Source organism: Dryobates pubescens, chromosome 17, assembly GCF_014839835.1.
Source record: "Dryobates pubescens isolate bDryPub1 chromosome 17, bDryPub1.pri, whole genome shotgun sequence".
In the NCBI taxonomy this organism is placed as follows: domain Eukaryota; kingdom Metazoa; phylum Chordata; class Aves; order Piciformes; family Picidae; genus Dryobates; species Dryobates pubescens.
Window position 1 is genome coordinate 12,062,751 of NC_071628.1, and position 12,716 is coordinate 12,075,466.

The 12,716-nt window shown below is 38.0% G+C and overlaps 1 protein-coding gene across 2 annotated transcripts in view; it reads right to left on the bottom strand.

The window, feature by feature from the left end:
• The window catches only part of TRPM7 (transient receptor potential cation channel subfamily M member 7), a 59,061-nt gene that overhangs the window by 17,393 nt on the left and 28,952 nt on the right, over positions 1-12,716 (bottom strand). For both annotated transcript variants that reach the window (XM_054169185.1, XM_054169184.1), the window contains exons 7-21: positions 12,362-12,533; positions 11,358-11,532; positions 9,487-9,610; positions 8,649-8,721; positions 8,271-8,371; positions 7,225-7,359; positions 6,543-6,596; positions 5,694-5,834; positions 5,013-5,147; positions 4,194-4,474; positions 3,451-3,679; positions 2,081-2,236; positions 1,796-1,939; positions 1,016-1,144; positions 1-285 (exon numbers count right to left, since the gene is read on the bottom strand). In XM_054169185.1, the coding sequence (XP_054025160.1) occupies positions 1-285; positions 1,016-1,144; positions 1,796-1,939; positions 2,081-2,236; positions 3,451-3,679; positions 4,194-4,474; positions 5,013-5,147; positions 5,694-5,834; positions 6,543-6,596; positions 7,225-7,359; positions 8,271-8,371; positions 8,649-8,721; positions 9,487-9,610; positions 11,358-11,532; positions 12,362-12,533 (2,334 nt within the window). The remainder of the gene's footprint in view (positions 286-1,015; positions 1,145-1,795; positions 1,940-2,080; positions 2,237-3,450; positions 3,680-4,193; positions 4,475-5,012; positions 5,148-5,693; positions 5,835-6,542; positions 6,597-7,224; positions 7,360-8,270; positions 8,372-8,648; positions 8,722-9,486; positions 9,611-11,357; positions 11,533-12,361; positions 12,534-12,716) is intronic.

Consider the following 12,716-nt stretch of genomic DNA (forward strand, 5'->3'; position numbering starts at 1 on the left):
CATTTTCCCAATCATCATGACGTAAGGGCCAGCCTGCTGATTCACAGCTAGGAAATCCAGTAATCGCACATACCAAAAAATGATATTGAGACAATAGGTTATTCTTCCAGCAACAAAGACATAATTTTCTCTGTAAGTGTTTTCACCAAAACTCCCTTTTGCTCCAAATCTCAATGCAAACCCGATGAAGAAAGTGACAATGGCAACTGTGTCACTGATATTGAAGTAATCGCTGAACCACACTTTAATCTTCTGATTTATCTTCCCAGCTTCTGACATAAAAATCTGCAATAAAAAGAGAAGTCAAGTCTGCTCACTTTCATTGTACACAGACTAACACTGAAATACACGAATCACTAACATTTGTATTCTTGCAAAAACAAAGCATCTGTTCAAAAGCAGTAATTTGGTTCGCATTGAGAAATTAAAACCAGCATCACCTTCACCACAAGGACACAGATACAGGTTTCCTTTCATCTGAACAATTTGGGGTTTGGATTCTTTTTTTGATAATGTTGGGTTGTTTTTTTTTTTTAGGTATTTACTGTTACAAAAAGGACAGTGAGCTACAGAAAAAAAACACCCCACACCCAAAACCCCACAATAACCAAACACAAACCAAACCAAAAGGAGACCAGGATGTCATTGTTAGTTCCTTGACATTTAGAAGGAAAAAAAAAAATCATTTCCTTTTTATGGATCTCCATCTCTTCCCCATTGGAAACAGAAGAAAAGTAAGCAAAGACCAACCAAGCCAAGTAACACTGGTATTGAAATTAGCAGACTATACCAAAGTTTAAGATAAAGATATAGCATTGTCTGCTCTGATACCTGAAGTCTCTTAGTCCATCTTGTTTATGAACAGCTTAAAGCATATTGTTTTAATTGACAAAAAGAAAAAGTACCAATAGGAAAACCCCACAAGAAACAAATCCAAACAAACCAACACCCCGAAAACCCCACCAGAACAAACCAACCAAAACCCAACTCAAATGACAGATTGTTGCAGGCAAACCTCACGAATTTTCTCAATTGCCGATGTGAAAATGTAAGCAATAACAATCCACTCTTGAACAGACGGCAACTCTTCCATTTTCACAAGAACCACAAATGTGTAGAGCATGAGGAATCCCAAGTAAGCCAACTAGAAACAAAACCAATAAAAATTATATGTAGAATTACTTCTTCATAGAAGTGCGTGGAATCTTTTGATGTGGCACAAAATAGAAGCTTCAAGTAGGATTATAGTACTGTATTTACCCATTTAAGCTGAGAACTTGTTATTTATAAGGGAATATAAACATTTTCTTAGAAGAGGAAAAATAGCTGTAATGATCTATTTACTTGGTTCTTATTACAGTTATCTTTCCTTTGATACAAAATTCAGTGTGTTTTGCAGCAATTGAAAGAAAGCTGTGCACGAACACTTTAGGCTAATAAATGACTACAGAATCCCTGCTAGCAACTGAGGAAGTTAACTGCTCGGGTCAGAATAAAAATTTGCATGCTAATAAAACTCTTTAAAAAAAACCAAACAAGTAACCAAACCACACAAAACAAAAACCCAACCAACCAAAAGCACCACCAAAAAGTATTTCTCAAATGCATGCCTGCATATGCAGTTTGTTGAAATCAAGTACACCTCATTTTCAGCTTAGCAAAGTAAGGGGTGTTGGTTTATTTTTTGGAAGAGTGATTAAAACTTTGATCCAGGTCACTATGTGTTGGAGAAAGAACCCCCAAAATCCGTATTAGATTTCCAAACAAAATGACAGTAACACAGAAGAAAACTCACCGTGTTAAACCAGAACTTCACAATCGGTGCATGATAAAATGCGTAAAACTTCTGTGTAATTGGAAGCCTTTTAGGTTTTGCTGGAGTCTCCATATCATGCTTTTCTAGAGTACTGTCCAAGATCCTTACTTCTTTAAACACCTCCTAAAATGAAAGGACAGTTAAACTTCACATGCAGAAATATATGCTTTTGGACACTCATTTTAACTCTTGCTTTGATTTTAAAATATAATTGTTTATTCTAAATTCATTCTGGTTTTAATATCTCTCCTTGTCCCACATTACCATAGGTATTTCGTCTGCTGCATTCTGGAAGTTGTTTTCACTATCATCCATTGCCATTTGATGTGCATCTTGAGACTGAGGAATATGTGACATTTCAGCCTTGGTCTTGTATTCCAACAGCAATATAGCAGGAGGGAGTAAAATACTCAGTATCACCTGGAAAAGACAAAGAGTAGATGTAAATAGTTCCCAGGTACAGTAAACTATTAGAATACACCAATATAGAACAATGCTCTGAAAATACATTATCCAAATTTCATTTGTTTGTTACTATGAGGAAAAAAAAACAAGTAGAAAATTATTAGTTGTTATTACTTATATACACATGTAAGAGGCTAAGAGTGTGCCTTGAAGATATAGGGGGGGGGGGGAGAAAATAAAAATGGAAATTCAACAACAAATTCCAAAATTCAAAGCCACTAGGAAGGCACATGCACTCTTAGCCTGAAGATTCAGAGGTGTTCTGTTTACACTATTCTTTAATCCCCTTCCAGAAACTCTGGAACTGTGCACTATCAAGGTATACTGAAAAAAACATACAGAAGTGGAGGTTGTGTTTTGTTGGGAGAGGAGGAGAAGGGAACATTTTGTTTGTTTTAGGGGTTTTCTTCAAATTATGGTAAAAAAATGAGCCAAGGTATGGATGAAGAGAATAACTGAAAGCTATTTATTGTCATTAGGCTGTTACAAAGCAAGCAAGAAAACTGTTAATCAATTATGAAAAAGGATGTTAGTAGGTCACAAGTTAAATGATGCCTGTAGATATTTTGTAGGAAAGTTGTTTTGTTTTTTCATTATATTCCTATCAATAATTACATTTTGGTACACTACCTCAAAGAAATACACAACTCCCATTTTGGCTCAGCTCATCTGTACCCAAAAAGGCACCACTGGAAAACCTATCCCAAATTTGCCCACCCTGGTTTCACTCTGTGCTCTGCTTTTGCTCAGTTTCTTCCTCCAAAATAAGATATACACAAGGCTTTTCTACATGAATCTTATGCCACCTGTAAAAGCCAAAATGCATGAAACTACATTCTTATGGCAGGTTTCTGTCTGTTAAGGTTTTTTACCACTATGATTTTAGTAGTGGATTAGTATTCACATGATCTCTTTAAGCCTTTGAGTAAAGGCTACTTGCCTGGTTTTTGCCTTCTATATTTCTGTACCTTATTTGAAAAGATAATACAGTGTCAAAAGAAGAGTTTATGATAAATACATTTTTTTAAGGGTACATGAGGCTGTTTAACAGGATTTCATAAGATAAGCTACAGCTGTGAAAGCTTCATACTAACAGCACTTAAACACATGCTTTCCTTCCATTTAAAGAAATTCCACTTTGTACACCATCAAACTGTGACAATGCTTACTTTGTACCATGAATTCTTCCTCATATTCAGCCTTCCCATCCACATATCTGATAACAACATCTGTGTACAAGTATGTGCCACAAAGGGACGAAGCCTTGATGACACTGCTAGCTTCAGACAAGTTGAGTTGCTCCAGTTTTTAAGCTCATAGGTTAGTAATTTCATTGCCATAGTTTCATCTTGTCGGAAGGACTGTTCTAACAGTTCAACTGCAAGTTGACCAAACTCGCTAGAATGAAGAAAAAACAACAGAACAAAATTTACTATCTACAGAAACAACCTTGTGTCTAGGTTGAATTTTCTTGTACAATTAAAACTCCCAGTGGCATAAACTGAAAAGCACTGTTACCATTCCCTTCCGTATAGATATACTGTATACAGTAATTTGTAACTACAACACATGAATCTGTGACTGCTATTGAAAACATATGCAGGCTGCAAACAGCTGTTAAAACATGCAAGGAGATTACATGAAAGTAAGTAATGGCATATCATTACATGAAAGTAAGTAAATGGCATATCAAGTGTCATTTTAATTTAACTATAAATCATTACTTGTAACAGCTCTCAAGAGAGAACAGTATCTAACATAAAACTTCTGTTAGAATGCCACTTAATACTTTTTGCAGGAAGGAACTGTCTTCAGTGAACTAATGGAACAGTTTGTGCTGTGTTCATATATAGCCTGCTACTTTCACTGTAAATTACCAAAAAAAATCTGTAACAATGTAAATGCTATTTACTTGGAATACTGTTTCAGTTCTTCTGAAGTATCATCAACAAGGTCACTTTGTTTTGCTTCATATGCCATTGAACGATACACTTTGCAAGCAACTAAGGCTTTTGCCATGGACTCCTCCCCATGCTGCCAGAAAAAAAGGGCCATCTTCTGCCTCTTCATTAACACCGCCCAAAGCAACAGCTCATTCAGAGGATAAGCAAAGCGTCTTGTTTCAGGATCATCTATGTCTACTATTTCATCTTTGGTTCTTTTCTTTTTTCCCTCTTCTGCACCAGTGTCAATCTTTAAAATAAAATCAGAAAGTTACATTTTAAATCTCTAAGCCAGGTCATTACAGAACTTGACATAAAATGCTGAGTGAGCCAAAAATCAAGTTATATATAATTTTTTTAAGCAGCTGGAACTTTTGTTCAAAAAAATGCTGTTGAGTCCAACTAATTTTATTAACTGGAAGACTGAATGCCTTTGATTTATAGATCAAAAGGAATGAAATAACCAATATACTTACATATGAATGAGGAAACTCATGGATACTGATTACAGTAACACATGGCCAAATCTTGTTCCATCTATGAAGCCATGTGAGCCTCCCCATCATTGCTAGAACATATCAGAACCTGTCCAGGAGACTACTATACAGAAAGATAAACACTCTGTACAGAATCATGTGAGCATGCTGGACAGTTTACAGACAAGTACAAAAGCAAGGCTGAAATTCCAGCTTGACCAAAGCCATTAAAGCTACTGCTGCTCACACCAGGTTCTCTACTCTCAACTACTTCAAATCACCCCCCACAATGTTCCCCTCACACATCCATACCTTTGGTTTGTATGGCTGCGCTGTCTTGATGAAGTGATTATGGCGCATTTTTTCTTTCTTGTCTGCCCTGTTACCAAAAGACTCATGGCTTTTACACATCTGAGGAGTAGTGCTGGAAGGATTTCGCCCTGACCGCTGCAACAACAAGAAGGGGGAGGCATTTGACTTGATTTCTTTGCTCTTACCTGCTAGACATGATAAAGTCATCTGTTTATAGCTAATTAGTTGACCAATTAAACAGTCACTTCTTCACTGAAACACTGATGAACTTGGATAACAGCAACAAGAGTTTTTCTGATGGATATTTAAGAAGTTGTTGTGGTGGGGTCTTTTGTTTGGTTTTGGGTTTTTTTAAGAAGTAACAAAGCAGACAGCTACATTTACTATTTTATGAGGAGCTAAGATACCTGCATCCCAATCAGCATGCCTAGCACCCATTCCTCTGTGAGCAGGAAAAGTTCCAGTAACAGAAGGTATTTAGATGCACCGGAATAAGGAGCAGGAAAACAAAACCTTTTGTTTGTCCTCAGTTTCAAAAGAGCTACCAGCTGCCCTCAGAGGCCTCACTATCGCCTTTGACAAGAAGAACAAAGCAATATGGAGCCAATTCTCCAAAACACACAGGTTTGTTTTAGTTAAGAACCCAGGAATCAGCATGCCCCGTTACTCACGGCCACATACCCGATTGTTCCCACTGAGACTGTTGTATATAGCTCTAAAGCGTTTTCTTGTATAGGTGCACCTATAGGTTCCTCCCATGAGATATTCAATAACCAGTCCCACATCAATCAGGTTGATTTTATATCCTGGAGGCAGATTTCCCTAAGAACACAAGAAGTATTTTTAGCATTTCAAAATTATAATCTTGAACTTGTTTAGAGTGTTTCTACACATTCCATCGCAACTTTAAATAAATTCCATGATTAAAAAACTGCCAACATCTACAAGGCTCAGTATCAAAAAAAGACAAGGTTATAACTTGTTTTCTGCATGATCTCTCTTATCAGGGTGGATGTTCATTCTGTTGCAGAGGTGGCAACGTGGGGTTTTTGCCTATTATTTTAACAGCCAAACTTACTCCTAGCTGGATGTATCAGATTTGAATCCCCACAAAAGGAAAGCAATTCCAAGTAAGATGGAAGAGCCAACGTTTTTCAAATTTAACATCCTCCTGACAGCAGAGCACTAAGCATGCAACACTAAGTACTGGAAACAACAGAATGGCTGCAGAGGCAACTTCTTATTTGCAATAAAATTTAATTAATAAAACTAAATTGACAGTCGGACACAAGGAATGGAATAGAATAGGTTGGAAGAGACCTTCAAGATCATTGAGTCCAACTTATCATCCAACACCATCTAATGACCTAAACCATGGCACCAAGCACCCCATGCAGTCTCTTCCTAAACACCTCCAGTGACGGTGACTCCACCACCTCCCTGGGCAGCCCATTCCAATGGCCAATCACTAAACCAGTAAAAAGGAATTACCATCGTTAGTTTAAAAAGATTTTTCTGTTTACATCATACCTGTTTGACATCTCGAACAAGATGGAAGAGTGTTGGGTTAGTTGGGCCTTGTTTCTTCATTAAAAAAAAGAAGGGGGGGAGGAAAAATTGAAATGAGAAATTTAGAGTTTGCTGACAACATGAGAAGACTACAGTAGATGCCAAATACTTGTGCATGTTGGCTCCAAACTAATTCATTTTTTTTCATTCCTAGTTTTTAAGCTAACTGTCACAATGTAATAAATGCAAACACTTCAAACTACCAAAAAAAAAATTGGAAAAAGAAAAAAAAAAATTAAGCCCACAGAAACAGCAGCATTATGGGGGTTTTATATCATTAAATGTTTATAGACAAGTTTTAGCAAATACATATTTTAATTTACATTCCACAGCAAGGCTACTGTCTGATGTTTGGGATAGATAAAGGGGAAATTGTAGAATTTTCTCTTTATCTATCCCAAACATCATACACAGATGAACATGCTGCTGACATACTATTTCTGGTATAATTTCTGGAGAGCCACAAAGCAGCTGTGACACCACAAAACAATCAGACAGCAGCTGTAACTGCTTGTGAGGGAGCCTTCCCTATCAACATCCACAACCTTCAGACCAGTGCACATGACCCAGTACACAACACAGTGAGGAACTAAAAAGCTGTTCTAAAAGTAGCTTAAAAAAGAAAAACCAGTCATTCACTTACTGTGTTATAAAGTTCTTCCAGCCTGGGAATTGTAAGAAATTTGTGCATGCTTACTCCATTTTCAATCAGAAGTTTCACAAATGCAACTCTATCCATCACAAGGGCATCCAACATAGCCTGTTCCAGAGAGCCCACCTACAACAAATAATTAACAAGGTAGTGCCTAGAGGGAAGTGGCACAACAGGGTATCACAAGAGTAAGGGTACTTGGATTACACATCAGCCTCATTCATTTACAGGGCTGGGGAAACCTTCTAAGCTAACAAATACTAACATGTCACCCTTGGGTCAGAAAATCCCCTGAACTTCACACAATTACAGGATGAGGGAATATTCTGAAGACTTACTCAGCAAGTCGTCTACTCTTCCATAGGTATCTCCTACTGACCCATTACATGGGGCTAAGCAGGCATTTAGTTTAACACAGTCACACCGTTCCCATAGATTGGTATTGGATAAAACACAAAAGGCATAAAATATTTAAAGCACAATTTGTTTCAAGGACAAATGCTCAGAACCATCATTGCTATCACTAAGTCTTACAGCATGTGCTTTTAATTGCACAGTTATGTAAGATTTTACTTTTACAGTAATCTGGGGAAAAAGGCAAGATCCACAATGTAGTTTTCAAACTAATCTGCAAGCTATAAGAAACAGACATTTTGTCCTCCCCTTCAAAAGGCACTGCAGTACTGCCAACAGTGCATTTTACTAGAGGCTTCTTAAGAGCATCCTATAACCATGCAACTGTAAAAAAGGAAGAGGATCTGACTGCAAAAAATGGAAGCTAAATTCGTGCCAATGTCTTTTCTCCCCTCATTAATCAGAACACTGAGCAATTGCTGAAATTTTGTGGACCATTTTCAACTACACAATAGCGAAACAGCTGTAGGACTATGCATTATGCAAAAATTACTGTCCTCAAAATAATTGTGTCAGTATTCTGCAGTCTCTCTCTATAAAAGTCAAAAGAGTCTTTCTTCACAGCAAGATGAGTTTCTCTCCTTTAGAAAATACTGTTCTGCTTATTCCAGATCGTTACATACCAGCCATTGTTGCCCATAAACAAAAACATGATTTTTGGCTATGTCGACTCTATCCCACGCAAGTGTAAGAACAAGCTGGTCAAATGCAGATGCATTCGTGCCTTAAGAAGCAAAACCAAAAACAATTACATTCATTGAAATAAGACAGCAAACATTCTTGCTTCCTAGAAAAGCCAAATGAAGCAATCCACCACAATGTTGCAGTACATTTTATCATTTATGACACATGATTATATTACACAATGAGACTACATTGTAATTATTTGCTTAAAACCTGAAGATTCTTACAGATTGTAGAATTTTATAAACAATCTATCATATAAACACTAGACAACAACAGCTGGGGATTTCAAATGCTCTTCAAGTGAAAAGTCTCACCTTTTAACAATGCTGTAAGTATTGCAACATCAACGTCCTGATGTTCATCTGACCCAACATGAAAAACTGTAATCTGTCCAAAAGGGTAAAAGGAGGACAACATGTTTTAAAGTTGTTATTATCAGGCAAAGGTGATTAGTTCCAGTCTTTTACATCAGGAATTTAAATACATTTTAAAACCTGCCATATCTTCTATGCAATTTAGGACTATGCTCAATTTAAACTTCCTTTTACTGTGCTACTGTTCTGTTTTCCTAATTTAGGTGCCACACAAGAGAATCTTTTAGAACAAAAAGCATAGCAGAAACTCCTCACACTCTATCAATTTGAACTTCTTTTGCCACTATTACTACAATTTTCTATTGTCTATCAACATCACACAGTATTCTGTTTATACCTCCAGTTCATTACAGATTATGAAATCAACCTGCCTGACTTTAAAAACCCACCCTGGATGTCATTCTGGGTAACCTGATCTAGGCAAACCTGCTTTAGCAGGGAAGCTGGACTAGATGGTCCCTAGCGGTCCTTTCCAATGCCTACCATTCAAAGTAAGCAAAAAAGACAGCAACCCAAATACAAAATACATACACACTATAAACTAACTCTGATTACCAGAAATAATCACAAGAATTAAGTCTCTCTTGGCCATGAGAGAAAGTAGACACTGTATTTGACTGTAACTGGAAGATCCAATATACACCACCCCCCTCCACCACCCCCCAAAAAAGTTTTTCAATGTCTCTTGGTCATACACAATATACACAACACAAAACACAATTTAATATTATATCCACAAGCATACTGTGCATAAAAATTTATGGCAAGATCTACTTACAAGTTCTTTTTTCTTCATGCATTCCAGCAGTGTCTGAAACAAATGAACTGCTTCACTTTGACCAAAGTTAAATGTCTTTTTGATGGTTGAAATTATTTCAGGCTCAGCACCCTCAGGAACATTCCTGAGATTGAAACAGAGAAACACATTGTCATACTTGAACAGTTAAGAGCACCACCACATTCAACACATCTATTCAAAGTTCTGATACCTGTAAGTTCATTACTGTTTCAGTGACAAAAATCTTGGGTAACCTTTAGAAACAAGTATAGGTTGCTTAATCTTCAACTTTCTACTACTGCCTCATAGAACTAACTTTGGCTTCTCTCCCTTTCCTTCCCACAGCCAGCTCCAAGATCCTTTCAACTAAAACTAAAATACTTTGACACAAGGTATTAAGTACTCACTCCTCTGAGTAAGACCTGCTTCTTATCTCACTATGGATAAAGCTGTTTGGTTTACTGCTGTGCTACATTTCTGCCTCCTGGTTCAGAGGCAGGCCCTGCAACAAGGACCCAATATATTTAAAGATTTAACCAACTCTGAGAATTAACTTGAAATTACTAAGTACAGTGAAGCCCAACAGTAACTTTTTTACTTTTTAAAGCTACACTTAAAACAGACAAACTTCTATTACACTAAACAGAAGTGTGTAGAAAGTTCCGTTTTAAGAGTACTCCAAAGAAACAATTCAGAAACTTTGTGATCCTGCACTGGTTTTGGCTGGGGTAGTAGCTGGTATGGAGCTATGGTTGAGATTTGTGCTGATAAGAGCTCAGCTACTGCTGAGTGGTGCCTACACAGCATCAAGGCCTTTTCTGCTTCTCACACCCCCCCATCAGCAAGCATGCTGGAGGTTCACAAGAAGCTGGGAGGGCACACAGCAGCACAACTGACCTCAACTGACCAAAGGGGTATTCCATACCATCTGACATCATGCTCAGTATGTAAAGCTAGGGGAAGAAAGAAAGGGAGTATGTTCAGAGTGATGATGATTGTCTTTCCAGGTAACTGTTGGGCATGATGCAGCCCTGCTTTCCTGTCAGGCTGGACACCCGCCTGACAATGGGAAGTGGTAAATTAATTCCTTATTTTGCTTTGCTATCAGTGTGCAGCTTTTGCTTTACCTTTATCTCAATCCACAAATTTTCTCACTTTTGCCTTTCCAATTCTATTCGTCATCCCAGTGGGGGGGGAATGAGTGAGAGGCTGTGTGGTGCTTAGTTGCTGGCTGGGGTTAAACTATGACAGATCCCTTTTCAGAGAAGTTACTACAATGCAACAGCTAACTGCATGAAAATATCTCCTTTCCACTCAATCAAGGGATATTTTCAGGTAGTTTGGCAACATACTATTCTCTTCTATTCTCGCATTTCTGGAAGGTCTGGGCAGATCTGACTTCTGTTCAGCAAAACTTTGCTGTGCACACTTCAGTGATCAATGGGACTCTTGAAGTTACTATGGCTTAGTAAAAATTTGAAGCAGACAGAGCATTTAAATGGAGAGTTGGATTCTTTAGTTGCAGTGGTGTAAGAAAACCCCTGCATACGAGTGGAGTTACACAGGAGATGCCCCTAATTTAGGATACAGGTGTGCACATTTTTCCTAGCCTTTTTCTAAAACAAGCATAGACTACAGAATTGGGTGCAACTGGTATATGGGAGGAGCCAAGGACTAGAAAATAAGTCTTGGCCTTCAGCCAGCACTATTACTGCAGCCAACCTGGAAAGCTGCACCACAAGCAATGTTACATTTTCTTCTTCTAGCCTGTGTCCCTCCACAGTGAAAACTCTTGTACAAACTCATTAAGGAACGGTCTCCAAACCCATTTATGTGCAACTGTTAGTCTGACTAGCAGTGCTAGGACTTACCCTCCCTCCTCTGTTTGCTTGTGAACATAGGCCAGTATGTCTGCAGCTCTACCAGTTCCTTCACATACTACCACTGGTACAGGAGGACTTTCTTGAAGGAAGTCTAAAACTGTGAGTATGACGTTCGGGCCACCTTCAAATACAAGCGCCACCACAGGCACACCTTGGCCAATTCCTATGAATTTGCAAATAAATAGTAAAGACAATGTAAAGACATATAGGGAATGCTAAGATTGATTTTACACACTTAACCAATCAAGTATGTCCCTTCTAGTGAAAAAAAGGTACGTGCTGCCTGCCAAGTATTTTAAGAGTTGCAAATGCACAGTTTCAAGTACTGTTTATACCTCAGGCTGAGGGGAAAGCAGTGCAAAGAAGCTGATAAACACAATGGAATAGCATCTACAAAACAGAAGAAATTCATCCCAGGAAAAAATCCTACGCTAATGCAGAACAGTGAAGTTTTTTTTCTTCTGAGAACTACCCTTGTACCTCCCCCCTCAAATAGTTTCCAAAGATGACAACATATATAGAATTTGAACAGTTACATGGAAACCCTCTACTGACAGTGAGTAATGCAAAAACATTCCCAGAACACACACGTTGCTCCAAAAGTGGGAAAACACCTAAAGCAGTCATGGCTTCTTTAGACAAACAGATGATGTTTTTACAAACTGCAAGTGATCAATGTCAAAACCATTAATCAATCAGATCAGTAAGGCCTGACAACATACTAGCAACTTAAGTGACATATTTGCTTTATCAAAGCAATACTGACAACTTTATTCCAAAGAACCCTTCTCCCTGAAGATGCCAGAGAAATCTTACATCTACCAGAAATATCTAGGGGCTAAAGCAGCAGCTGAAATTTCCAAGACAATCATTCAGACTTGAAATGTAAACAATAAGCTAATTTTTCTGTTTTCTCATTCATGTGTTTGGTGCAAGTACCTTTTTCATTAAGGCACAGTAACACTCAGCCCTCAGGCATCAGAATTACTTACTTGCATGGATCCGTTGCAAATTAATCGTTTTTTCCAGTTCTCTCCGCAACTTCACTTCAGCTCCATACTTTCCAACTGTTCCATTGTCCACCAGAATGAAATGGGAATGGAGGTTATTTAGGACGTTTAGTTTACTTAATGGGTTTAACAAGGTCTGATATGGAGCAACCACCTAAGCATAAGCACACAACAACGCCTTTTACTTGTAAAGATTCACATGTACTTCTGTCAAACTTAACTTTGGTCTAGACACAAGAATTGGTGGCTCAACAAGAAACACTGACACATAAGCATGCTTTGGGTCAAGATACAGCTGCAGCTCTTAATGTCAAGCAGGAAAGCAGACAGCAATTAC